The 27,874-nt window shown below is 42.9% G+C and overlaps 1 protein-coding gene and 1 pseudogene across 2 annotated transcripts in view; both read left to right on the forward strand.

The window, feature by feature from the left end:
* The first annotated feature begins 3,207 nt into the window (after positions 1–3,207).
* LOC104336611 (S-adenosylmethionine synthase-like) lies at positions 3,208–19,216 on the forward strand (annotated as a pseudogene).
* A 2,406-nt stretch (positions 19,217–21,622) lies between these two features.
* The window catches only part of GAK (cyclin G associated kinase), a 78,517-nt gene continuing 72,265 nt past the window's right edge, over positions 21,623–27,874 (forward strand). Inside the window, exon 1 of one of the 2 annotated variants that reach the window (XM_075411733.1) lies at positions 21,623–21,940. In XM_075411733.1, coding sequence (XP_075267848.1) covers positions 21,799–21,940 — 142 coding nt within the window. In that variant the 5' untranslated portion in view covers positions 21,623–21,798. Of the gene's footprint in view, positions 21,941–22,320; positions 22,381–27,874 lie in introns of those variants that run through there. The other variant, XM_075411734.1, reaches the window with a different exon arrangement.

Here is a 27,874-nt window from a genome sequence, read left to right on the forward strand (position 1 = left end):
TCTGTGAAATACTTATTGGCTACACACAGGGACAGGCCCTGTCCCTCTGACTGCCTTTGGTGGCACGCACGTGCTCGTTTATGCTGGAGTTACCATCTGTGCCTTGTCTTTCCGTGGTACTGGGAGAAGGTTATGTTGTCCAGGGGCTTTTACAGCTGGGGATTGTGGGGAGGTGGGAGAATGGAGAGTAACTGCCTCGCGTAGAGCTGTGGGTCATTGCAGCTCTTGTCAAATCCTCCCCTGGAGCAAAGTAGCAAACTGTCCTGCTTCGTAACACTTGCACATGATTTGTTTTCCACAGTTTTTGGGAAGCTGTTAAATGTGAACTGAAATGAGACTATATTTGAAAGGGCTAGGTGTAGAAATCTTAATTCAAGACTTTCCGGCTTCCAAATTTGAACTGAACTAGAATACAACAGATGTGAGATCTTTGAAGAGTGTAATTGTAAAATGCGTGTGTGTTCTGAACAACAGGTTGCAACTCGTGAAGCTTTTAGTATCGATTTTCTGTGAGTACAGGTGAATGTCGGTGCATTAGTATTTTTTAATTAAATACATATCTTTTACTTTATTTGAGATTCTATTTGATTATTACTAGGGCTGAAATATATTACGACTACTGACTTTTAAAAACTTTTAGACAAGTTGTATTAGTGATCCCGTTACAAATATTAATGATCTGGGAGCTTTTGTTCTGTAAGTTATAGATGGAATTAGGTTAAATATCTCTGTAGTCTTGGCTCAAGTGTTGCAGTGTCACTTGCTGGAATGTGATATCAATATTTGTAAAATCTAGATTTTACACTAGAATGATTCTGTGCTTATATTTTCCAGCTGATTTTAGTTCAGTTAGCATTATGTAAGACAGCTTTTTGTCCCCCTCCATTAGAATTTTGACATACATACAATGGGCAGAACAAATACGGTCTCAGATGAAGTTGTTTCTTCAGAGGCTGGAAACTGATAGCTAGCTGATATATGGGAAAAGCTTTCCCTTCTTTTGTTCTCTTTAAGTAAAGCAGGACTTAACAGATGAGACCTACTGATGTAAGAAGTGCAGGAAAGATTTTTAAGTGATGCTTAGAGATAAAAAAGGTGCAGAATAAGGGATTTTGAAAAGTGTTTTGGTGCTTTTTAAAAATACGACCTAGTACACATCTGTATGATTTTGCACTCAAATACTTCTTGATAAGGCGATCAGGGGAAGCCTTCAGATTTGTGCATGATACACTCACCATAGGTTCTTGTTTTGCTTAAGAAATTATTCTAGAATAATAAACATCGGAGTCATTTTTCGTACCTTGGTTTATCTGAGAAATTAAGCGAGACGAAGCAACTTAGCTCGCTTTGATCCTCCCTCCATTTTTCAGTGCATAATTCAGATTTTTTTTTCTAGTTGTGAATAAGTACATTTGGATAGATAATTTGTGTGAGTGTGTATGCATAATAAAAATAGATGTATTTCTGTAAGTACTTTTGATACAGATGTAGTGAATCTTTCTAACTCAGACAAAATTACTAATGTAAGTGTAAAGACAGGATTTGCTTGTAAGTGACCATTTAAATGTGTCTCTACCAAACACTGAGGATGCATGTTTTTTTGAAAAGTAACAAGTAGAAGATAAAACAGATAAAACCCATTATTTAAAGTAAGATTTCATGTGTGCTGATATAAGCTGTAGTTAAACCATTATCTAATCACTTAGTTGGTCCACCAATTGGTGTTGTACAGTATAGAAAGAAATATGATCTTCTCTCTCAGATGATCTTCGCTCTCAGTTAAATAACGATAGCATTATGTATTTTTGCTATCACTCTTAAAATACAAGAACCTTTCAGTATGAACTACCTATATGCAAATCCCGAATACAGTGTATGCTGTGAAATGAGGATGTTTCTGGGAATTTACAAGTATTTTGAAGCTGACTCTGTGTCTGTGTTGATCTCGTTATAAGGCATTTTTTGTTTTTATTATGTATGACTTTCATGTAATTTTCTCTGAAACATTAAGAATGGTATCACTGGCAGCTTTCTGTGAATGAATACACATTTCTTGTGAGATGTTTGGTGGTGGCCTGGTAGGGGATGTGGTTTGCTCATGACGGCACGTAGTAACGCCTTCAGCTGTAGCTGAAGTTGTACCTCACTCATCTCAGTACCACTCTTGTTGTGGTTTAAAATGCTTAGATTACAGAGGAATGTTTTCAGAAGTGACTTGCCCTAGAGAAGCTGAGGTCAACTTAATGTGTTGCAGCGGTGCAGAGCTGCTCAGCAGGACACGATGCACCTGTTGTCATTCCTGGGTGGCTTTGTGACACTGTGCTGTACTCGGGTGCTCTGGTGTGCTGTTGCACCATGTTCTGAAATAAGCCAAAGGCAAGGAGTACTTCCAAAGGAGCAGCGCTGCTTCGCATAGGTTAGATACTTGAGTCCGGCTGTTCCTACTGCTGTCTCTCCATCAAGGCAAACGGTAGGAGAAAAGGGGTCTGTGAAATGAATTGCGAGAGCCTGACCACTGGCAAGTTTTAAGATTTATTGAGCTAGGGCACAGCTTTTAGTTTGAGAATTCGAAGTAAGTTATAATGAACCCACAGTCTTCATCGCTGTTTTTGCAGAGCATGCTGTTGGTTGCTCTACAGCTCCTCTCTCCTCTCTCTTGGTGTCAGTGAATACAAATGGTACTCAGGAAGAAGAGCACAGCTTATCACCTGGTGCTGTTATGAGCATCTGTTCTCATACAAGGAAAGACACATTTCTGCACAGTGCACTGCTGCGGTTGAGTACAATGTATAGGCATTATGCCTAGGAGAGAGTGTCAGATAAAATCTCTGTGCTGTGTTACTGTCTTGAAGTGCTTTTTGTAAGAAGAAAGAGTAAGAATGGAGGCTTGGGGAAATGTGCAGAAGCACTGAACTCTGGCTTGTCTGTGTTCATATTTCACATAATGATAACAGTTTTGCACAGTTTAGCAAGACCAAGGTTAACCAAACACAAAGTCTTATGAAGAGATTTTCTGTAGCAGTGCATTGTAAAATCCACACAGATCAGTCTTAATCTATTGAACTTCTGAGGAGCGAACAGGCAGAAGCAATTACATCAGCTGTTTGCATAGATACGTTAACCTTTCCACTTCACCTTCTGCCTGTACTTGTTCTGTAGTCCAGTTTGGGTCCTCCTCATTTGCAGGCTTGCTAAAGATACCAAGACATGTCATTTTGTACATCAAAAAAAGAAAAATAGTTTCTCTTTACCTCAGAATCTGTTGCAGAAAGACATTCTGGTAAGTAAAAATGCTTATTGAATCGTTGCTTTTATTAATACTTGCACTGAAGAATGCTATCTTGTGAAAGTTCAGTCATACCTCCCCCAGTGGCAAAAAGAAAGAACCAATTAGTTATTTTTAATAGACTTCAGATTAGTGACTTTGTTTGCTTGACAAGAATTTATCTTATTTGTTTAGTATGCAATACAGTCTGGCATAGACGACTTAAAACTTTTGCTTGAGAGGAGAAAGCATGGAGAGGTCTTCTGCAAGTAGACTTGGAGCTGCCATAAATACTGGAATTACAATTTCATTTTTAATTCCTTAATGTAAAAATATTACTTTATGTGCACATTTTTTATAGGTGATCGTTGAACTCTTTGTGAAACGTTTGGAATACTAAGCAGCGATTTTCAACAGGGCTGCATTCCAGATACTGCTGTAATACTACACATGCCTATTTTGCCACATTGCTCTCCCTAACAGAAGTTTACATAGGCTGTAAGCTGTACAAAGCCACGGTGTTTTCCAGATGTGGGGCTGCAAGACAAGGCTTCAGCTGTAATTGCTGAACATTAAATTCAGCTGTTTATCTCACAGCTTTGTTTTCACATATATGTTATCTAGAAGCTGTGTTAATGGATGGACTGGAGGAAGTTTGGAAGTCGAGCAGACATACTAGTGACTTAAATTTAACAGTAAAGGTAGCAACAGTTCCTTTTATGGAGGAACCTTCAAGTGGAACATTTTAACATTAAGACTAAAAATAACGTTGCCTCTTCCTTTCTCCGTAGTAGAAAGAAAGACAAAAAACCTAATAGTGAAAAAATGAGGGTAAAGTCAAATACTGGAGGTCTGCAGCTGAGTTTTTCTTGTTGTTATGGTTTGGCTGCAGGCGGCAACAAAAGCGCCACGCGGCCGCTGGAAAGAAAGAGGCAGAAACCGGTGGGTCGGGATAAGGGCAGTTTAACAGAACAGCAAACAGAGGGAACAGGAACAGCAACGGTACAGATAAGAGGAATACACAAAACAAAACAGACCACACAACAGAGCCGCTCTCCATGACCGCTGCCGCCGTGCGCTCCCGAGCCGCGAGTGAGTTCCCTCCGCCCCGCTCTCCCCCCCTGGAACCCAGCATGAGGGCACATGGTATGGAATACCCGGCTCTGTTTGGCCAGGTGGGGTCAGCCCGTCTGCCCGCTGTGCCCCTTCCTGAGGTCCGGTGAAAACTAACCCTGTCCTGGCCAAACCCAAGACACTTGTGTATCTGTATTCTCAGGACTCTTACTTGTCAGGTGGGTATGGCACAGTATGAGACCAGTTATATTAATCTGGCTGCGTGGCCCCTAGTGAGCAGTCCAACAGCTGCAAGACCGCTGCGCATGTAGCGTCTATCTTGAACCACCACAACAACGTGTTTCCTCAAAACACTGCACTGTATGTTGCAGTAGTGCAAACAGCTGAAGGCATTAGAACTCACCAGTTGTTCCAAGTCACGCGATTCCTGCTTGAACACGGGACCCTTTGATGTGAATCCATTTCACCATCTTCAGGACTTTTCCTCGGGGTGGTTGACAGACTAGCCAGATGACAAACTTTGGAACTTGGCATTGCTGATTTTATACTTGATTGCACAAATGATTTCTGGGTCTGAAATTATGAACACGTGATATTTCTGTCTTTCATCTTATGTCCAAGTGTCTTCAGACTGGTCAATTTTTGTTAGTGAAGGTGCAATATAGCGTATGTATTAGCTTGTTTTTATTTTGTGTTTGAGTGAGGTAGTATTGATGGCACAATGGTTTATCCATTCAAAGCTACAGGCTAGTGAGTTTCACTTTTCCTTCATTTTAGGTTATACTGGAAGATATTACTCTACAGTTCTCATGTTAAATTCATTTTACACTTAAACTTTGCGTCGAATTACAGGTCTTTTGGGGTGCAGAACAACTCTACTCTTACCTTATAATTTCATGGTGATACTTGTTTTCTTCCACACCAGATTATGTTTAAGAGCTGAAGGTGGACAATTCAGTTATGCTTCTTTATTAACTTCCTCTTTGGGCCCTCAAGCCTGTGTACATATGTAACAGTACTCACTCCTGCAAGAGAAGTTATTTTAGACTGGCACTTTCATCGATGATTATATAGGCTGTTGCAAACAGGATAGATGCCTGGATTCTTGATACAGGTGGTGATGTAGATCCAGCTGTGTAGTTGTGTGGCTGAACATATTTTGGATACTCTTTTTTGTAATGATGGGTGAAGATCAATGCATGTTCCTCGTGTTGTTCCTGCAGATATGCAACCTTTCAAAGCTGTACTTTTGAAGAAATAATATGGATTGCTTTTACCTGCTTCAGTAACCCTGATGAGACAAAGAATCTAATTTTTTCCTCTAAATTGTTCATTAACATGTAACAAACCAGATGTGTTTGGCATACTCAGGTCTTGCTTGGACAAGAAGACACAGGTGCTGAAGACAGAGTAGGTAAAAACTTTTTTCTCCAGTGCTTTTGTCCTTAAAAAAAAGACCAAAACTCAGAAGTATAAGTGTGGAAATTTGTGAGTGGCCAACGCTTGTCCCTGACAGAATGTTTGCAGATGCTTCTCTACACTCAAATGGGCCGGACAGTTGTGGATACTTGCAGGAGTGGACTTCAATCTAATGTACCTGTTTGCAGCGAGAGCAATGCCTCTTTTAATCCAAAAAAGCTGAAACATGGTATCTCAGAGGTCCGCTCTGGAGGTAGTGAAGCGATGAACACTACCTTAAGTGAAGACCTCTGATAGCTATGAGATGTAGATCAAAACAGATAATTCACACAGAAAATGCAACACAGAGTTTGAAATAAAGAGGGAAATAATGCAAAACCCCTACAGAAAGGTCTTAGCTTAAATAATTCTTCCAAAGTTACTTCTCGTATCTTCTGTTCTCCTGAAATTAGTATTTTAGGATGCCTTTGCAGGCATTTTTCCTTGTCCCTTCATGTGGGAAGCTGCTGGCCTGTGCAGACAATAGTAAAATGTCAGTTAGGATTGACTTGAGTAGAGGAGTGAAAACAGGGTTAGAAGATACCTTTCAGAATATAAGTTGCTAAAATTGCCACTTGGCAGATGGTCTGTAAACAGAATTCTTTTGCCCACTTTTTTTTTAATCACAAAAAGAAATGTTGTATATGTCTTATTTTTATTTTCTAGATAAGATTTGTGATCAGATAAGTGATGCTGTTCTAGATGCTCATCTCAGTATTGATCCAGCTGCCAAGACTGCCTGTGGTAAGTACAATATAGATAGAAAAATAGACAATTAAGTACCACAAGTAATTCATGTTGATATAACATCCCTTGATCCAAAATTCTTGCAGTAGCTGGCTGGCAGTCAACACTTCCACAGTCAGTCAGGAGGCCAGCTCTGGCATACTGACTCAGAGGAGAAGGGAAGGCAGGGATAACGTTGAAAAAAATGAACAGAAGGAAGGAAATACACAATACTCCAGTACAAATCAAAAATGATGAAATGTAACAAGTATATCAGGAGAAGCCAGTGGTATCAGAGAAAACTATGGTTGACAAGGCTAGTGATAATGAGGAATCTAAGAAAATTAGGGGAAAAGAGAACTGAGGAAAGAATGTATGTCAAGACGCATTTGTTCACAGAGTAAAAGGTGTTAATAAGACTCAAAATCCAGAAGTGCTAAATGGGTATTTACTATGCCTTTACAGAAGCAGGGTGATGCCCTTGGTTCACAGAAAGGGAAGTGCACAGCTCATTTGAATGTAATTCTGGTCAGGGTGGCTTACCTTTCTCTTGGAACTTTCTGTTAGGACTAGCCTGTGTTCTACATGGACATTGTCACTAGCAACATCGCCTTTTCCAGAGGCTGAAAACATATCATCAAATTGGAATGAGCTGAGTTGCCAATGGGGAATGAACACAGAAAGGGAATAATATTTCTAAAGAGCTCTCCAAATGCAGTTATTTTGTTCTTAGAACAAGCCATTGAGGCCATAGTTGCAGCACAGAGGACTAGCTGGTTTCTCTTTGTGCTGCCAACAATCCAAGTAGCAGTAAAGTCAAGCAAGAGAACACAGGCTGCAAGTAGCGTAAAGCAGAAGGCAGAATAGTTACTCTACTTCCTTTCTGATTTAGTGAAGCCAAATGCTTTCTTGAAAAAAAAGTGCTTCCCAGTGTTCCCAACAGCTGGGAGTCAAGAGAGAAAATTAACGAACCATAGATCAAGATCGTGCAAAAGAGAAGGTGGAAGTTTCTACCTACTGGTGATGTTTAAAATGTTCTTTTAAGGAGACTTCTATGTAAGAAGCCTCCCGCCAGTGAAGAGCCCAAAACCTTATATGGTAACTTTGTCTTGGGTAGAGCAGATGGGGACGTTGCTTGGGCTCACTTATAAGCTGCAGCTATAGTGCAACACCTTGTTTTGGTTGAATCAAATTTCAGCCAGAATGGAAAGCAGTCAAAGGTAGCAAGATGAATCTTTCTTATCCTGATACAAAAAAAGCATCATCATGCCATGAGGTCTTGCATCACCACCCAGCTTTGCTTGGCTGTAGTGGGCCTGGAAGAGTTTCTAGGGGCTGTTGGTGGTGACTGCAGCCTTATTCTTCCATCTCTCTAAGCCCCGGTTCCCCAGCTTTGTGTTCTTCCAGGGAGGTTTCCCCTTTTTGTAGTGAACACAGTGGAAGAGCTGAGAGCCATTCTTCTCTGCCTCACACCTGTAATACAGCGTCTCTTCCCCCAGTGCAGGATTCATAGCACCTTGCACATGTAGGTGCCTTACCCCTTGCACATGTAGGTGGTCTGGTAGGGTGTAGCAGACAGGAAGAGCGCTGTTGATCGGTAGAGCAAAGGCACAAGACGGAGTGTGAAAAGAACGGTACCAGGATACCCAGCACTGTAGTGGTATCACTGCCTGGGCTTGATGTGCAGTACACAGTTATGACTACTGTGATATTATGGACTCTCACTGTGTCTACAGTGTAATTCAGAGATACCATGCCAGCTAGAATGTAGCTTAATAGTTTGATATAGACTAATTCCTCTTGCAGACAGAGAAATCTTGCCCTGTGCTAAGTTCTCAACCGCTTGTCTGGATTACCTAAGCTGAGCTGCCAGTTAAAGCTAGCTTGATTATCTTTATTTGATGCTGCAGTCCATAGTTGTGCAATTTCGTAGCATATTCCTGCTTGTAATACTTAATCTTGAAATCAAATAAAATTATTCAAATGGGATGGAGGAAATTCCATGCAGGCTAATGCAAGGGGGAAGGGAGCAATCTTATTCCCATATATAGAAAGTAAGGTTTGCAGTTCACTGGAAGCATTCAGAAGAGAGAGTTTGGGGTTGTAATAGACATAAGTTTCTGTGAAAGCAGTTGGTGCTCGTTAGCAGTAAAAACCCAAGCTGACTGTTAGGCGTTGCTGTGAAAGGAATGAAGAGTGGAACTGAGAACATCACTGAGTCATATAAATCCATGGTTGCCTGTCTTGAATACTGTATGCAATCTTTTTGTCTTTCCCCACTGCAAAAAAAGCTATAGTAAGATTGTATAGCAAGGGTAACAAATATGATCATAGCCACACAATGACTTTCAGTCAAGCATAGAATCATAGAATGGTTTGGGTTGGAAGGGACCTTATAGGTCATCTAGTCCACCCCCTCTGCCGTGGGCAGGGACACCGTTCGCTAGACCAGGTTGCTCGAAGCACCATCCAGCCTGGCCTGGAACACTGCCAGGGAGGGGGCATCCACAGCTTCTCTGGGAAAACTGTTCCAGTGCCTCACCACCCTCATTGTAAAAAATTTCTTCAGTAGATCTGATCTAAATCTACCCTCTTTCAGCCTGAAGACATCACCTCATGTCCCATCACTACAAGCCCTTGTAAAAAGTCCCTCTCCAGCTTTCTTGTAGTCCCCCTTTAAGTACTGGAAGGCTGCTAGGTCTTCCCGGAGCCTTCTCTTCTCCAGGCTGAACAACCCCAACTCTCTCAGCCTTTCCTTGTAGGAGAGGTGTTCCAGCCCTCTGATGATTTTTGTGGCCCTCCTCTGGACCCACTCCAACAGGTCCATGTCTTTCCTGTGCTGGGGGCTCTAGAGCTGGACGCGGGACTCCTGGGGGGGGTCTCTCCAGAGCAGAGGGGCAGAATCATCTCCCTCGACCTGCTGGCCACGCTTCTCTTGATGCAGCCCAGGATACGGTTGGCCTTCTGGGCTGCAAGCGCACATTGCCACATCATGTTGAGCTTCACATCAACCAGCAAATCCCAAGTCCTTCTCCTTGGGGCTGCTCTGAATCCATTCTCTGCCCAGGCTGTGTTTGTGCTTGGGGTTGCCCTGGCCCAGGTGCAGGACCTTGCACTTGGCCTTGTTGAACTTCTTGAGGTTTGCATGGGCCCACTTCTCAAGTCTGTCAAGATTCCTCTGGATGGCATCTCTTCCCTCCAGTGTGTCAGCTGCACCACACAGCTTGGTGTCATCGGCAGACTTGCTGAGGGTGCACTCAACCTGCCTGTCCAAGTCGCCAACAAAGATGTTAAACAACGCTGGACCCAATACTGACCCCTGAGAAACGCCACTTGTCGCTAGTCTCCACTATATAGCCTAGCATAGACCACCTCAGTCTGGAAAAGCGAGGATTGAATTAGATATGAAATAGAGGTATACAGTTGTAGGTTGTATTGGTGTGATGAATTTTTTGTGATTCTTTGCTATATGTTTAACACAAAACAGAAGAGTTTGGAGGCCAGGTGGATGCTTGAAACAAACAATGAAATAAAATACGAAATGATTCTGCACAAAATTTCTAATGAAGTTGCATAGCTTCTTAGTCTGGGATCCTATAGATGCTGTAAGTTTTCGTGGTTGCCAAGGGCAACTGGGTGAATTACTGTAACAAAAATCTATCAAAGACTGGTAATGCCTTCTCTTAATAAATGATGTCCCTTTAGCTTCAGGAAGACCCTGAGCTGAAATTGTTGGAGACCAGGAAAGTATTTTGAGAAACAGCTCTATATTCTTGATCTGTTCTTATAGGTGTTTACTGCTGGTCATTATGGAGACAGGATAATGCAGTAAGATGAATCTCCTGCCCCACAGGCATTTTAGTATTTGTAACAGCTGAAGAGAAGAGTGATTGCCCACAGACCTATATGTATGCTAAGGCTTTATGCTGAGTTTCCAGTATGAGTAATTCTTTGCTCACAGAGCCATCTTCAGGATCTCCTTATGTAACTGTGTAATAGTAGCAGTAAAATTGTGCTATTTTGTCTTTTTTTCTGCAGAGTGTGTAGCAAAAACTGGAATGATTTTGCTTTGTGGAGAGGTCACATCCCAGGCTGTAGCAGATTACCAACAAGTTGTAAGAGAGACCCTTAAGAGGATAGGGTATAATGACTCTTCCAAAGGTGAGTGAAATACGTGTCTTCATTCCTGGGTCTCTTCTGCATGTGGCCAAAGTCATGTTTCTACGTTCTTCTGGAAAATAAAATTAAATGTGTTTCCAGGCCTAGGAGAAAACAGCACAGATGCTGATATGCATTTTACAATGCCTGGTACTGAAGGAGCTATTTTAAGTTGGCATACTTGAAAAAGACTTATTCTTGAAAATGCCAGGTACCTCTTGCTTCTCTGATGAAGAAAAACTAGTGTTTGCACAAATATCTGAAGGTGGTTACATCTGCGGTTTTGTACAGTGACATCTTTAACACTGATGTTCCTTGTCCTTGGGGTCCATACTCCTACAAAACTAAAAGTTCACACCCAAAGGAATTCTTTATGTATTCTTAATATATTTCCCAAAGTAGCTTCCTTTCAGCAGTTGAACCCCTTACATGACTATTCCTCTTCAGTCTTCCCTTTTCATGACCTGTACAGCTTTTCTCTAATTCTGTTGAACCCTAGAACCTACTACAAGAAAAACTGAACACCAGTTTCTGGTAACATTTTCCACTCTCTTCTCTGAGCTTTAGTACCTAAATGGTTTGAACCCTAGTCATCACAAGCAGTGTAAGAAGCTTTGGTGGGGTAGCTTGTAGGATTGTACTTATCCTCTCGGTTTCAGGAGCTCAAGTTTCAACTAATACCACTAACTTGCTCACATCCCGAGACTGTTATAGAAATGTCCTGATTGTCTGCTTCTATTAGCAATACAGAACCTGGTATAGGAAATTTACATGCTTAGAGTTTTAAAAGTTTTGGTCAAGATAACTAGATAATCCCTAAAAGCTTCTCTAGCAATTTGTGAAATCTCAAGAATGTATGATCTAACTACAAAATTCCCTTCACTAGGACTGGACTATAAGACTTGCACAGTTTTAGTGGCCTTTGAACAACAGTGTAAAGAGATCAAGCATGCTGTCTCCCATGGCAAGAGTGACAATGACATTGGAGCAGGGGATCAGGTAATGGGACTTAATTCCAGGCACTTACTGAAATTTAGTTTATGCGTGACCAGTTAGAATTGCATTGGACCAGAGCCTTTCCTTAAAAGCTATAGTGCAAAGTGCAAGAATTAGCAGCTAAACACTGTCCACTCTGTTAGTCACCAGAAGTGCGAATAAGTAACATGGCCTTCACTAATTTCAGTGCAAGTAGCTTTTCACATATCCACTGGCCTTACTTGATAGAGCTAGAACTAAGTTTTATATAGTTTTTTATCAGTAAGTGTCAGTTTCTATCTTTGAAGTCCTGTGGGTAGTCTGTTTTTACTTCTTAGGTGTCAAATGCTCTGTTACTTTAGTTGTCATATGGGGAAAAGACTGAGCAATCTTTATGAGCTTTTTATCAAGACTTTGCAGTGGATTTGTATGCAGTCTTAAGGCAGTCATTCTTGGGAACCAGCCCCTGCTGTAGCTCTGATTCTTGTGCATGCAGATACATAAATGTTATTTCAGGCTGGTTATATGACAAAATGTATTCAACGTGTATGTTACTGCTGTCTTTTTCTAGCCTTGTGTGGTTTTAAAGTAGTATGTGGCAGAGACAGGTGCAGAAATTGAAAGAGAACATGGAAACAAGTAATTTATTTCCCTGTTTTTCAATGCATTTCTCTGTTTCTCAATACAGGGTTTGATGTTTGTCTATGCCACTGATGAAACTGAAGAATGTATGCCCTTAACGGTCCTTCTGGCACGCAAACTGACTGCACAGATAAAGGCTCTGGAATGGGATGGAACATAGCCCTGGGTTAGGCCAGATGGGAAAACACAGGCTCGTAACATAGGTGCATAAACTGTAAGCATAAGAAACAACAGAAATCATTTACCCTGTCTGGTACTAAATCAGAGTTCATGTTTGTCAAAAACAGTGCTGTCATTTTCAAATTCCAAGGTGGTGTAAGTTTCAAATCATACATTTGTATGTAGCATACATGGTTTATTTAATTTCTTCTATCAGTGTCTTAGCAGGTTACTTCAAAATAACACTTGTATTTTGCTTCTTTTGCCCTGGAGATTAAGAAGATTAACAAATTACTGACAATCACCTGGTTTTTTTTCTGTGTAAATATCAGCATTCCAGATGCATGAGCTGGGATAGTGCTATGATTTTTCAGTTAAAAAAGGGCTATTCTTGACTCAAACCTCGTATATACTATATTTGGTTGGTGGTCAGAGCCACTGACAGGTGTGTTGCAGAGCTGAGTGGATGAGTCACTAAGCGTACTGTAAGAGTGATGCACTTTGGCAGTCTCAAAGGTACTCTGTCTTCCAGGCTGTGAAATCTGCAGGAGAGGACAAAAAAGCCAGACGTGGCATTTCCAAGACAGCAAGGTGTTAGTGGGGGTGAACTGCGTTGAGTTACATTGCAGCAGTTGTTGCAGTGCGACATGGATTGTGTCCCTGCCTTTTGTCAGCAGTGCACAGAGCATGTGAATAGACGGTTTTCTTTATGATGTGTCTACCCAAGCATTTTTGAAGGGTGGGAAAGTAGAGAGGTTGTCTTAATCTGTAAGAAAACCAATAATAAGGATGGAGCAATGCCTGTACATAAAAGCCGGGCAAGAGGTAGCAGAGTTACAGCCTGTCATATTGTGATCTAGAGTTGCTCATTTTAGCAGGCGCCTGTAAAAGTTATTTTAAGTTTACTTTGGTGTTTCACTCTTTGAAGTTATGTCAGTGTGCCAAAGCGTGAATAATTTTAGCATCTGTGAGTAAAAACTTAGGCTTCTGTAGCTTTCTTGTGGTTATTTTGGTTCTCAGTGACGATACATGTAATATTCTTTAGGTAACTCTTTTGGTAGTGGTACTTCAGTACCTTCTATATTTATTTACTTATCCTTACTGTGAGTTTAAGCATAGGCAACAATCCATAGTTTTTCATCCCAGTTCCCTTCATCTGTTTATTTTTTGCTGTAGAAAATAATTGTGAGGTTCATTTTCATTTTTCAAACTGGTACTCTTGGCCTTGAGTATTCACTTCCTTTTTTTTTTTTCTTTCCAGGTCACAATGGAATACAAGGAGAGTAATGGTAGAGTGGAGCTCATCCAAGTGTACACACTTGTGATTTCAGTACATCTTGCCCCAGACATACCTCTGTAATAAATACAGAAGGAGCTAGTGGAGAAAAGTGTTAAAGAAGTCATTCCAGAGAAGTATCTTGATGGGGGCACAATTTATCATCTCCTTCCAAGTGCAAAAGCTGTAGAAGGTGGCCCTAAGGTGTGGTACTTTGAGAGAGGACAGCCTATGCAGACTTGGATTCTGCTTTGCCACATGCTTCTAAATGTTCTTTTGAACGAAAGTGCTATTGAACCGGTGTAACTTTACCAAGAAAGTCTATATGTTTTTAAGGAAGCCTCAGTCATTTCTGCTGGAGTTTCCTACTGGACAGCTGGCATCTAAACTGAAGCTGTAACTGCTTGGACAGCCAAATGTACAGATTCTTGGATCTTTGTCTTTCTTCCAGAAAGTATTTTAAAAGACCAAAAGCCAGCCCTTGCGTTATATGCTAAAATGCCTGACTGGAAGTATCTCTTCAATTTCATAGTAAAAATCAAAACCAGAAATAACAACAGATCTGATCTTCTACATTGAAATTACTCATAAAGCTGAACAAATGTCAAGGGAGACCTTAATGCATTAAATCTTAATAGTAATTAGAATTTGACATGTGTTCTGCTTTCCAGATGGTGGTACTAGGTAAGCAGATAATTGCTGTGAAATTGTAAAAAGTTTGGTTACACAAAACTGTCTAGTTTTGTATAAAGAGTTCAATGAAGTGTTAAAACTACAAGGTGTGCGTATGATCACACTGGGATGATGTAGGGATACTGCTTTCATTGAGCAATAAATGTCAGTTTTACTCCCATATCACTTATTTGGGGATTTAAAATTAGTGGATTGATGCAGTTTATCCTCTTTCAGGATGGAGTTTCTCGACACTCTGGAGTTCATTTATCAGGTTGCAGTCATCAGCTTTGCTGGTGTGACAGAAAGGCGGTAATTCTTTGCTGGTTGAACAAGTTGGATCAGATCATCAAGTTGCAAGAGGCAAACAAAAGTCCACGCAAGAGGATGGGACTCCATTACTGGGGGGCACAGGCAGGCAGGAAGAAGAAAGAAGAGTGCTAACAAGTGGTCCTTGTGTCACTGGTGAACCACTGAGGTGAAATCACCTAGAATTGCTCAGTACTCTTGTGCTGGCAGCACTGAGCTGCAGCTCTGTGAAGCCGCCGCTTCCCTATTAAGTATGTGTATCTAAGTGAAGCTTGCTAATGTTTTAGGTCATGTGTGATCTGTTTTTCAGGAAGGCTTTCGTCCCTCTAAATTCCTGGCCTCCATCAAGTGTTACTGAGTGACGTCGTTGGCCAATAACCCAGAGATAGTATTTCATGATTGCTGATTTGAAGGGAGCACTTTTTTTGTGATGTTTATAGTTGTGCCACATTCCTACCAGTCTATAAAAGTGACTGCAGCACAGACGGCTTAGCACATCTCTGAAAAACACTCCAGTCACATAAAGCTCGTTCATTAAACAGTTGCACATGAAGGTGAAGACTCTGAACAATGGGTCAGATCTGTGGCAATTACAAAACAAAGCTGTACCCAGTAACCTAGTATGGGACTGGGTAAACTGTGGTGTCTCATGTGTGCATTCAATTGTTTGTCCTGCAGAGCGATGCTGGACTGACTTGCAGGAAGACCATTGTTGATACCTATGGAGGCTGGGGAGCCCATGGTGGAGGTGCATTCTCTGGAAAAGATCTCTCCAAAGTTGATTGTTCTGCAGCATATGCAGCTTGCTGGATTGCAAAGTCTCTGGTGAAAGCTGTCTCTGTGAGAGAGTATTAATCCAGGTAAGAGCAACGGTGAAAGTAATACAACAAAACAGAAATTATATCTCCTATGTGTGGTCACATACATGACCTCAGAACACATACAACCATCACAGCCCCCACTCCAGTTTCAGAAGAGCATTTCTCATACTGGAATGGGGCTCCAGGTAGTTATTCTTGGGGGTGCTTTGCTAAGGAGCCCTGTGAGGGAAGCCAAAGACAGAGGACGGGATGGTCCTGAAACAAGGAATGTGTTCTCAATGACCTAGACAGTGGGATTGAGTGCACGCTCAGCAAGTTTGCAGATGCCACCAAGCTGAGTGGTGCAGTTGACGTGGCTGACAGAATGGATGCCATCCAGAGGGACCTGGACAAGCTCGAGAAGTGGGCCCGTGTGAACCGCATGAGGTTCAACAAGGCCAAGTGCAAGGTCTTGCACATGGGTCAGGGGAACCCCTGGTATCAGTACAGGCTGGGGGATGAAGGGGCTGAGAGCAGACCTGTGGAGAAGGACTTGGGGGTACTGGTGGATGAGAAGATGGACATGACCTGGCAATGTGCGCTGGCAGCCCAGAAGGCCAACTCCATCCTGGGTTGTTGGAGCAGGTCCAGAGGAGGGCCACAAAAATGATCAGAGGGATGAGGAAAGACACAGAGAGTTGGTGCTGTTCGGCCTGGAGAAGAGAAGGCTCTGGGAAGACCTTATTGTGGCCTTTAAGTACTTAAAGGGGGCCTATAGGAAAGATGAGGACTAATGTTTTAGCAGGCACTGTTGCAATAGGACAAGGGGTAATGGTCTTAAGCTAAGGGAGGGTAGATTTATACTGGATATAAGGAAGAAATTTTTTTACCATGAGGGTGGTGAAACACTGGAACGGGTTGCCCAGAGAGGTGGTAGATGTCCCATCCCTGGCAACATTCAAGGTCAGGTTGGATAGGGCTCTGAGCATCCTGGTCTACTTGTAGATGTCCCTGCTCATTGCAAGGGGGTTGGACTAGATGACCTTTAAAGGTCCCTTCCAACCCAAAATATTTTATAGTTCTACAATTCTCAGCAGTATTCTTTCTCCACCTCTGTTGCCATCCCTGGTCTAGGAACTTCTTTACATCATCCTTGCTTTTACTGCAGGCAGCTCTGGCGATCCTCTGCACACACGTGCATGCCCAGCACTCCAGCCTGGGCTGCACAGCACATCACAGACAGTTATGTTAGCGGTGTCCTGACGTAGTTGTGCAACCTGCTGTACTATATGGTCATATTAGTTGTAACTTAAATAATTTTAAGCTGCATTTGAAATTACCTTAAAGTTACTGTGAATTCTCTACTGTGTGTTCCTAGTATGCTGCTATGGTGTGAGGTGTGACTAAAAGCAAAATTCAGTTGTTTTTTGAAGAGTTTAAAACAAGAACAACTTTTCGTCAGTCTTATATGCTCCGAAGAAATGCACTTCCTTGTGCATGAAATTGTGGGTCTACTAAGTCTTAGAAGTCAAAAGAGGTGTTTTATTGCCCCCTAGACAGTTTGACTGTTACACGTAAACCACGTTAATGGTGAACAATTGAGGTTTGTCTAGGCAGTTTGCAATACTAGTTTATATGCATACTTACTCTGACTAGCTGCTATATAATATCTTTAACCCAGTACAACAAATCACTACAGTAAAAACTAGCAGTGATCTGCCTGATGTTTTGCTGCAGGGATGTGTTTAAAACCTTTTACTTTCTCCATGGACCAGAGTAGAAGGCCACTGGACCACTGGATGCGATTATAATTAATGACATAGTGTTCAGACATCCCAATTAGGAACAAGGCTCCTTGCTTTAGATGTTGTGCATGTGTTTGATACCTGATTAAACTTAAGGTTTGGAGTTTGTGATGGTTATCAAATTGTTGATAATTTTTTTTTTTCCCTGAGGGGACAGAAGACAAACTTCTGATATCTTGGTATGCACGTTTTGAGTGGCGCTTTTGAGTACATACATCACTATCTTAATTGTTGAGTTAGGTGGGAATGTTATTATTCCAGTAATTCCCAGAGACCCTGCTTTAATACCTGGGCCTGACTCTAGACAAGGCAAGATAGCAAACTATGCAGATGTCAGATATTAGCAATGAAGGTAAGACTGGAGGAGGGAGGAAGATGAGAGAGCAGAAAAGCAAATGTCCTGTGAAATCGTAGGAGGCTGGATTAAAAATTAACAGAAGGAAAAATGTGTCAAGTGGAAACGCAGAACTGTTTTCAGCCCAGTAGTGTCTGTGTGCTATACTAAGACCTTGCCAGCCTCCACTGAGGCTGACAATTGAGCTGGCTTTGCTGTGGGTATTGGTTCCATGCTAACCACCTTTTCATACTGAAAGGGCAAAATGGATAATGGAGGGAACTGCAGACTAATTGTCTGTGTATTATACGAATACCTTGCAGGCTTTATTTAGTGTGATACAGAATTGTCAGCTTATTTGTTAATGAAAAAAAGACAGCATGATCTCAAAATAAGCTAAGGGAAAGATAGTCATGTTTAGGGCAGATTCTAACAAAAATTAATTCTTGGTTACTAAGAAACATATAGATAGAACTGAGCCATTGGACTATTACCTCTTGAAATCTGTAGGAAGCAGACACAACGAGGAAGACCAGTGAAAGCCACAGTTTGTGTTGTTTAGTGACATTCTAGCAAAACATCTTTTAATCCAAATATGCCAGGGTGGAAGAAAATGAAGTGTATGTTAGCCTATACTGCAGCAGGACTGTATTTTGGAAAAGGACTGAATGATAAAAGCAAATACATTCCAGGAGAACCTGTCCGTGCTGTGCTGTGCAGTGCTGTAGTGAAAAGAAACTAGTGGGATTCTTGAATGTCAGAAAGGAGCTATAGAGCTCCCTCTGTCCTCCTTGAATAAAGTGACATTACAGGGAATAGTTCCGGGGTTACTTTGTCTACTTCTAACAGCTGTTTAAAAAGTATGTGGAAATACTGGATGAAGTGCCAGGGAGTGCATGGAAATAACTCGCTCTGGGAAAACAAGTCTGTGAGTGCTTTAGGAACATGGAGCTTTTTCTCATCTCGTACTAGATAATCTTTTCTCTACCCCATCAAAAAAACCCGAGAAATATTTGTAGATCTCAGTTTTCAGTTTCAAAGACATGAAATCCTTGTGTCTAGCTGAAGCTGAAGGATGCAGAATGGCAGTATGTGAGGATGATTAGAAAGTACCTCTTTTGCTTTTAAAGAATGTCACTTAGGTCTGATACTTGACCAGGCTGGGCATTCTCTGAGGAAAACAGCTGATTTTCTAACGGAAAAGACAAATAGCAAAAACATATCTCTTAGCTTTCTTTACGCAGAAAAAGGTGTGCATACAGTCTTCCCCTGATACATAAGGCTTTCTTAAGCAAAAAGTAGGAAGGACTGTTTTAACCACATCTGGGTTGTGTGCATGTGTTCTACAGCTATCATACGCTATCGGTCTGAGTCATCCTCTTGCGATCTCAGTGTTTCATTATGGAACGTCAGACAGATCTGCAGAACAACTGCTTGAGATTGTGCAGAAGAACTTGGAGCTATCATAAGGTTTATGTGATACTAGTGTTTACTGAAGGGAATCATATTTTTAATGCTGTCTTTAACAGTTCAGTGTGAAATTTTCTGGCTCCTACCCTCATGAAAGTCAGCTTCATAATAAATCTGTAATTGCTGTAATTTCTGCTCTTCTCTGAACTGTGCACCCACAACAACATACAAGGCCCAATTCATAAATCTGGTCACAAAATGTACGGAATAAGTAAGACTGGTTTACACTATACCATGTTATGTCTCCCAGTAACCCTGGTAGTGTGCTGCACTGCAGTTCATTAGCCAGGTGGTAGTGTGCTTGGTAAAGCAGAGATAAAATTTAGCATTAGATGTAGTTAGGCTTTCCAGTCTGTTTATGGGGTGTGTAAGCCTCCCAGTCTCTGTCTGGCAGAAGAAATATTATCTGGCACAAGAAATATTATCTCTTTCTGAAAGAAGTTCCGGGGTAAGTATCATCTCCCTGCCTTTGGTCTTTAGGTGATAACAACTTGTGAGACAGCTGCCACAGGACGGAGAGGTTCTGGTGCCCTCATTTCACCGGCAATCCCATTTTCGGGATATATTACATTATAAAAATCTCCCCATAGTGGCTCATAATCTGTCTAAGAAAAAAATGACAGTTGCACATGAGAAGAACAACACAATAGTTTATGCATTGTGTTTCGCGACTTCATCCAAAGTAGCAGGCTGTATGGATATTCTGCTAATACAAAAAAGCTATATGAATGAAAAATCTGTATTGCAGAAAATTACTTGGGTGTACAATACACTGTAACACGTAGACCTATTAGTGGCCGTTCAAGAAAATTATTTTTTCAAATAGTGAATTTCGATGGGCACTTCCAAAAGCTGATGATTCTTGCTGGATTGTGTGAGGCAGAATTAAACCTGTATGTTTCAAAAGGCGTATCTACATCAGGGCTCTCCTAGTCTACCTGTTTCAGCTGGAGTGCCAAATCCTTACTGATTCTTTTCAAATGTAACATTCCTGCTTCTTATCTTACATTTTCTTCTTGTACTTCCTTCATGTGTAAGACAGGCACTTGCTCCTGCAATCTTTCTTAGTCGTAGCTTACAATGGCAGTCTGTCCTGACCTATTTAAGCAATTTCAGGCAACCAGAGGAATTGTACAAATCTTTAAGCTGAGTTTTTAGTACCAGACCTCACTCTTAGTGCTTATCTGCATATGATTTTTGGATTATTTGTGCCAAGATCCTTTCTCAAAGTCAAATCTCTGTTGCATAAGTAGTCAAACCACGCCTGTTCTGCACTGAGGTAATGTGAGGCTTAGCAGTGGAACAGGGAACTGGCCATGTTAAAGCTGCTTAGCAAAAAAAACCCAAATCCAACCCCAAAAGAGATGTAGTTTTAGCCCAGGACGCTCCATCTGTTACTGACGATATGGCAGAAACCTGTCTTCGTTTAAGCTGAAGTATGAGTTTTAGTTGTCTCATGTTCTGTCTGCGATGGAGTCCTCCTTTTGTGAATAAAAAACTTGCCCACGTAAAATCCAGGCCTTCAAACACAGAAGGATTGCTGCTGTGGTGCCTTGTAAGGGATCCTGCTCCCTCCCATGAATTAGTCTCTGAAGAGCGGGTGAAGAACACAAGTGAATGACAGGACAAGGGACAACGAGCAGAACAGTATGGGGTCACAAGCCTCGCAAGTGGCATGTGCTCGTCCGAAAGAATTCCAGAATTTGCCTGAGAAAATTAACTGGGAAAATCAGAAACCAAAATGCAACTGGAGGTAGGATGCTCCTGCTGCGAGTACGGAGTCTGCTGTTCCCACAGTGGCGATGGTGGCGTGACGCATGGTGGCAAAAGAGGTTTTCTTACAGGGAGAATCAGAAGAGAAACAGAGAAGTTGATCTCTCGCAGATACAATGAAGTTCTCCACATAATCTGACTTCGATCCTTTAAACCTTCTTGTTTTTTTTTTTTTTTTTGACTGGATAGGGAAACGTGGGCTGTCCGTGCAGATCTGCCGGGCCTGAAGAGACTGCTCCGCGGCTGGCGCGGCCCCGCCGAACAGCGAGACTGCGGCACCAGGGAGACGCGGCTCCCCGAAGGGCAGCCCTGGCGAGCGGGGCTCCTCCTGAGGCCCGCGGCTTCGAGGCGGCCTTGCTTTGAGCCGCCTCCCGCAGCCGCAGGCCTGACCGCCCGGTGACCGGCAGCTGCGCGCCTCGCACTCGGAGGATTACGGCGACTGCCGGCCCTGACGCACCCGCAGGGCAGGGGTCGGCGTGCCGGGGTTGCAGGGAACAGCGAGGGAGGCGGGAGGCCCCCAGCGCAGCCGAACAGCGTAGCACGGCAGCCGCCCTCTGGGGCAAAAGCGCGCCCGCCACCGCGGCGGGCCCGGGGAGGGGACCTCCGCCCCGCCCCGCCCCGCGGCCTCTGGGGGTGGGGCTCACCTCCCGGGGGCGGGGCCGTGCGGCTGGCGGCGGCGAGCGGGCTGGGCGGAGGTGGCGCCGTGAGGTCATAAGTGACGCAGCGCTCCCGGAAGCAGCCTGGAGCGGAGTGGACGGCGGCTGAGGAGGCGGCCCCCGCCGCTGCGGTCGGTAGTTTGGCGGCGCCGCCCCGCTCTGCTCTCCGCGCCTGACACCCCCTCCCTCCCCCGCCGCCGCTCCCCTGCCCTCCGCTCCCCTCGCCGGGCAGCGCCTGCCGCGGCCATGTCGCTCTTCCAGTCCGCCCTGGACTTCCTGGCGGGCCCCGGCTCCCTGGGGGCCGCCAGCCGCGACCAGAACGACTTCGTGGGGCAGACGGTGGAGATGGGCGACATGAAGCTGCGCATCAAGCGGGTTATCGCGGAGGGTAAGGGCGGGCGGCGGCGGGCGGGACGGGGCCGGGCCTCCCGCTCCCCCTTACCCCGTCTGCGCTCTCAGGGCCGGGCGGGCTCCCTCCGGGGCAGGCCGCGCCCTGCGAGGGGAGGCCTTCTGGGGGCGGGCGGGCGGCGGTGCCCGGCCGGGGCTGGCGGCTTCCTGCTGGGCGCGCAGCCGGCCGCTCCGGAGGCCTCGTTGCTTCCTGGTTGCCCGCGTAGCGAGGGGCCGGGGCCGTGGCGGTGCCGCGGGAGGCGTTCGGCGAGGGGCCCGTGTGGGAGCAGCGCTCGCTGCCCGCGGAGTGAGCCCGCCGGAGGAGGACCCGGGAGAGCCGGGGGGCTGCGGGGCAGCTGCCTCGCTCGCCTTGGGGTTCGGAATGCTTTCCCGGAGGAGTGTGTCACCTGCCTAGCACCTCGTGGAACTGCCGGGTTGCGTGTACGTTTTTAGAAGAGCGACGATGGGCAAGGGGGCCTGTGCCGTTTGGGGTTGTTTGGAAAACTGCGAAATGCCGGAGGGTGCGTTAACTTTAAACGCAAATGCCAGGAGGCCGATCTCGTTCTGCGTGCGGGCTTTGCTGGGGCGCGGGAGTTAAACGCCTGGGCCGTTTCCAGTGTCGGTGAATTTTTGAGCAGGCATCTTGGTACACCACTTGCTAGTCTGTTTTAGAACAAGGTTGTGTGTTTGATGTGTGCAAGTTACTTGGAAATTAGCAGAAATTTGGATCTCGTGCTTTTAGTCAGAGGAATTACTTTATTTCTTCAAGCAGGAGAGATATTGAAAGCTTCTCTCAAAAAGGCTAAAATGTGAATTTGTCCGTATTAATGCAGCTATGTAATTCATGAACTTTGTACGAGTAATGGAAGTTACTGAGGTTAAATATCCAAAAGCTCGTTTCAGAGCTCCTTTTCATTATTTAGGCTATTGCTCCTTTTCATTGTTGAAGTTACTTTATGTAGTTGCTTCTTGTAACTGTCTTGTATTTAAGTAGTTTTATAAATAGATGTATTGATTTTTTGTTTTCCTGAGTAGTTTTTTGTTGAAATGTTGATGACCAACATGGAAGAAAAATTTGATTCTTCAAGATTAGCTGTTTCAGTTAAACTTACAAAGATGTGTTTGTGTAAGATAACAGGACATTGGTTTCCACCACTGTTTTACCTTCTTAACAGCAAATAAGTTGTTTCTTTCATGCTTAAGCACTTTTGGTGTACCATGTCAGACAAAACCTGGCAGTTTTTTGGGTAGCAAGGTGCATTTAAAATGGTACTAAATGTCAAGTTCTATTCTGCCTTCAGCCTTTACTTATAGCTTCTTTGCAAAAGATCTAGTAGCAGTTGTGAGTGAGCTGTAAGCAGTCAGTAGGATGTGGCTGCAAGGTGAATGCTGAGTGAACTGACTGGTGCTGCTGGTACCGTGACAGTCCTGCTGGGAGTGACCACAGCAGTTTCCAGAGAGCAATAAAGGAAAGGAAGGGCAGGAAGCTACGTTTGAGATGTGTCTGCTGTTTAGTTCTTGGTTCTGAAACAAGTATTTCGTGCTTTGGTTTGGCAGCAGCCTACTGTTTCCCAGGATCTGATACAGGCTCTCTAAAATGTCAGTGGAAGGATGCCAGGTTAGGTGATTTAAAGCAAATGGGGACATGCTTTAAGTCTAGTGTTCTTGAGAATTTGTCTGTAACTACTGCTTCGTGGTCCACGTTTGTCTCTGTGTTAAGGTTTTATTTAATGTTATTTTATCTTTATGTCCCTAACTGCTCGCTAACAGCAGCTAACGTAGCTGGGCTAAAACAACCCTTAGGGTATATTCAGTATAAATATAAAATACAGAAGTCCCAGCCTCTTCTGCTGTCTTCAGACTTGAATTTGGAGTGTTTATGTCTTTAGTGTGTCATTTATTTTGTTGCTGAAATTGAATTTATCTTTGAGCTCTGAACATGTTTGACACCTTCTGATACATGCTTGTGTAACTGTGGCTTACAAACATTCCCTTCCATGGTTACAAGTACAGAATCTGTTTTTCTTCTAAATGAGTCCTTTCATGCCAGTTTCCCTGCTAGAAAGTCAAGTCCTACTTTCTGAATTTAGATTTCAAGTCCGTGGTGAGCTGTGTGATCTGCCAGTGGAGAGGGGTAGTGTTTTCTGTGAGATCGTACAGTCTGCTGTGCCTTAAGTTGGTGTGAACAGTCTGTGGGTTAGCGTTACACGGTATCGTATGGCAGCCTGAGTTACTTGTTCTCGCACCCTGCAACTCCTTCTAGCTCTGTGGCGTGCTGCCTGTCTGTGTTGGTGCAAATACGTGTTTGGCCATGCTGTCGGCCGAGATGTGAGCTGCGCAGTCCGTTTGGCTGTGTTTCCCTGTTCACAGTATGGAGGTGCCAGGTGAGGGGCAGGATCGATGTGCTGCTGCAGGAAGCCGAGAGCAACCCAGGGCGATGGGCTGGTGGTAATCTCTAGTACTGGTACTCCCTCCAAATGGACAAACAGACCGAGTGTGTCACAGGATGGACTGAGCGCTCCTAGAATATGGTCTCTTGTATCTTCTACTTGGGCGTTTCAGTAGCTCACTGCTGTTAAGAAATTTTAGAGGGAATGGACAGACACCTTCACATTTAATTCCTGCTTGCCCTTCATGTAATGTTGGTTTCAGCAGCTGTCATGGTTCTTTTTGGTCCTCCAGTTAAGTGCACAGACCACCACACAATTCTACTTTGGTAAAATAGTCAGATTGCATACCTAATTAGTATGCTGACTAATTGTATTACTGACTGTAACTATCTTGCACTCTTTTGTGGGAGAGGGCACTCTCTCGTATGGCCACGAGTCACTTGCCAGTCTGAGTATTCTGTGCTTGCCTCCCTCGTGGCATGGGGGCCTTTTCTCACCAGGGTGTCTGCATGCATGTAGTCCAGCTACTTGTGATAAGAGTTCTCCAAATGCTTACTAATATGTTTGGGTTTTATAGGGCAGGTGATGGTGGCTTGAACTGTAGTCTCTGTCAGATCCCTTGCTGTTCATGTGAACAGTATGTGCATTTTTACGCTGACTTTTGCTTCTTCAGTCGACATCCTGGAGTGTCCTTCACCTCTGTTCAAGAATGTCAGGGTTCCTGTGTCAATCCGTACCAGGTAGTTGAGGGACTGAGATGGTCCCTACTGATTCAGCGATCGATGGGGCCTGCCCATTTAACTTTGGGGGAGAGTGGGGAGAGCAAATGACCACAGCAGGCTAAACGGTAGTTTTCAGATATTTCTGGTTTCTTGCTCCCAGCAGCTGCCGTATTTGCACAGACAAATAGACTTGCAGATTTGTTTTTCAAATGATAGATGCTGCTGTCTTTCATTTTTGCCTGTGTTGAACAAAATGTCTCTTCCGATAGACCTTTTTGTTTACTTGGTAATGGTGACACTTAAAGATGATGGACAAGAAAATATGGGAAATTTCTTGATCTCCCCCTAAAATGTAGAAAGAATAGAACCTGTTCACTGGGCTGCCAGAGTATTCATTGAGAGAGTCTACCAATGCCAAAGATTGTCAGTGAATTACAGAAACTCATTCCTTGACTCTGTCATTTAGTAATGCTGCTCCAACGAGAGGGTAAACCGATATGAGAGTAGTGTGTGCTGTGACATGCGCTTTCAAGTTCCAATATGACAAAGAAGGTAAAATTTTTTGAGAATTGTGAATTGTACAGTTGTAATAGCTTTGGTAGCTAGCTAATTGGAGGTGCCTGTTTGCTGTGTACGGAATTAATGTTTAATAAAATATTGCTACCTTTTAGAGCACCGGTGGAAGGCAGGATGATGATTTGATAGCTAAATAAGATATTTACCGAACTGCTTATGTGCTTAAAAATTTAGTTTTAAAATATAATTGTATTCTTCCTTGAATGTTTCCGTTGAGCTTTTTTTATAGAAGCAATTAGCTGTTACATTGATGGTGTAGCAGAAACAGTTTCAGCAGTTCATAAGTTATTTCATATCTCTTGTTGACAAAGTAAAAATAGAATATATAAAAGTAGTGAACCTCTGTTCTAGAGATCCTTCCATAAAAACAGAGATCTCCTTCATCTTCATGGTGATCTATGGAACCAAACATGATACTTTTCAATCTCTTACAAGGTTGAAAGGATAAAGAGATCTTCTGCAAGTTTTATGTTATGCATTTGGTTAGATTAGATAATGTTTTTAAGGGGTTTTAGTGTGTTACAAATCAGTTGACAACTTCACTAGTAGTTCCTACTGCCACTCAATGCATAATGCAGTATCCTTACAAATACTCCGTTGCCGGTAAGTGAGATTTGAATTTGCTTCCACAGTACTGCTCTTGAGTTTTGTAGGTTGAATAGTAAATACGAGATTATCAAAAAGTGTCCTATTTTAGCTTTATTAGTTTTTCTAGATGGACATCATACTAACAAGAATAGTCTTTAAGTTTTGAGTATTTCTCTCCTGGTAAGCTGTTAAGTGGGGTAAATCAGATAGAAATTTTCCTCTAATGTTCTTTTGCTGACAGATTTTGAAACACTTTGAGTTATTCTGTTTCTTGATATCTGTGCTAAATCTAACTGCATCAGGAAAACCACTTTATGCTGTAATTACTGTTTAAAATTACAGGTTTAATCTTTCTGAACAACTAATTCAACTGCAGACTGATTAACTTTTGGTTTTCTCTTTAGTTCTTGAGTATGTAATTCCTGTTCTATGGAGAATAGGTGAAGTCTTTGATTTTATGTGAAATGGGGCAGTGGTATCTTGGTTCAACTTAAAGAATTTCTATAAAACAGCTTCAGGTCTTGTCAGTGGAAGGCAGTGATGGGATGAAATGAGGAACATCTGTCCTTCAGAGTAGACAGCGAAATGTGCTGCCTGCTCCTGTATGCCAGCTGTAATGTGTTTGAAACTTGCTTGTGTTATTGCTTTAGCCGGGTACTTTTTGGACTGACAAATATACAGCAAAAGCTGAGAATAAGTGATGAAATTAGTGTTTCAATGTGTGTGAGCTTCTGCAGACGAATTGGGGAGTTGGTATCCTCAGGTGAAAAAAGATGGAGGTCTCACTGTGCGTGTTAATACCCTGATGAGCACATGGTTATAGGGTGCCTGCTGGCTCTTCAAATACTAGTTGTATCTCATGAAACACACTGACTTCTTAGTGCTGATTTATGTGTGGGATAGGTGAGAGACGTTCCAGAAAACTGCTGTTCAGACAGTGCAGGGGTGGTAGACAAAACAGTGGAAGTTCTGTGCCGTTTCAGTATCGCTTTCCTTGAGACTTTGAATAAATGACAATTCTATAATACACTCAGAGTCCATTTAGCCTTGTTTTTTCCTCCAGGTAATGGGTTTTCGTTCTCACTACATTGTTTTGCTTGTCCTTTTCCCTTGGTTTAGAAAGAACCACTCTGAGAATTGACGTGGATTTTGCTTCCTCCTGTGGAGGTTCGGACTGTGACTTTCAGTTTCTGTATCATGAAGTCTTTAAGGCTGTTTGATATGGATTAATATTAATGCTAGTCCTTTATTCTTTTTTAATAGAGAATTTTCCTCTCAATACAACAGTATTTTGCAAATAAGACAAAATGAACCTTCCTTGTGATGTGCTACTTTGTCCAACTGTGCTGCCATTAGAATGAAGTTTCTGATGGTTAGGGTAGATTTTCTGAATGCTGAAAAAAGCCAGTGAAAATCAGGATTGAGATATATGGAAGGAAATTCCCTGAAATATCGCCCTTTTTTTTTTTTTTTTAAATATATCTAGGTTAAAAAAAAGAAATATTTTTTCTGTGTTCTCTTTGCTTAACTATCCATGTACACTTCACAACTTTCCAATGCTTTTGTTGCTTGTTTTACATATGAGGCAGGGCAATTGAGAATAAACCAGGTGTACAGTTGTGTAAAAAGCAGGAAACAAGCAAGTTCTGTGGCACACAT

Source organism: Opisthocomus hoazin, chromosome Z, assembly GCF_030867145.1.
Source record: "Opisthocomus hoazin isolate bOpiHoa1 chromosome Z, bOpiHoa1.hap1, whole genome shotgun sequence".
NCBI classification, from domain to species: domain Eukaryota; kingdom Metazoa; phylum Chordata; class Aves; order Opisthocomiformes; family Opisthocomidae; genus Opisthocomus; species Opisthocomus hoazin.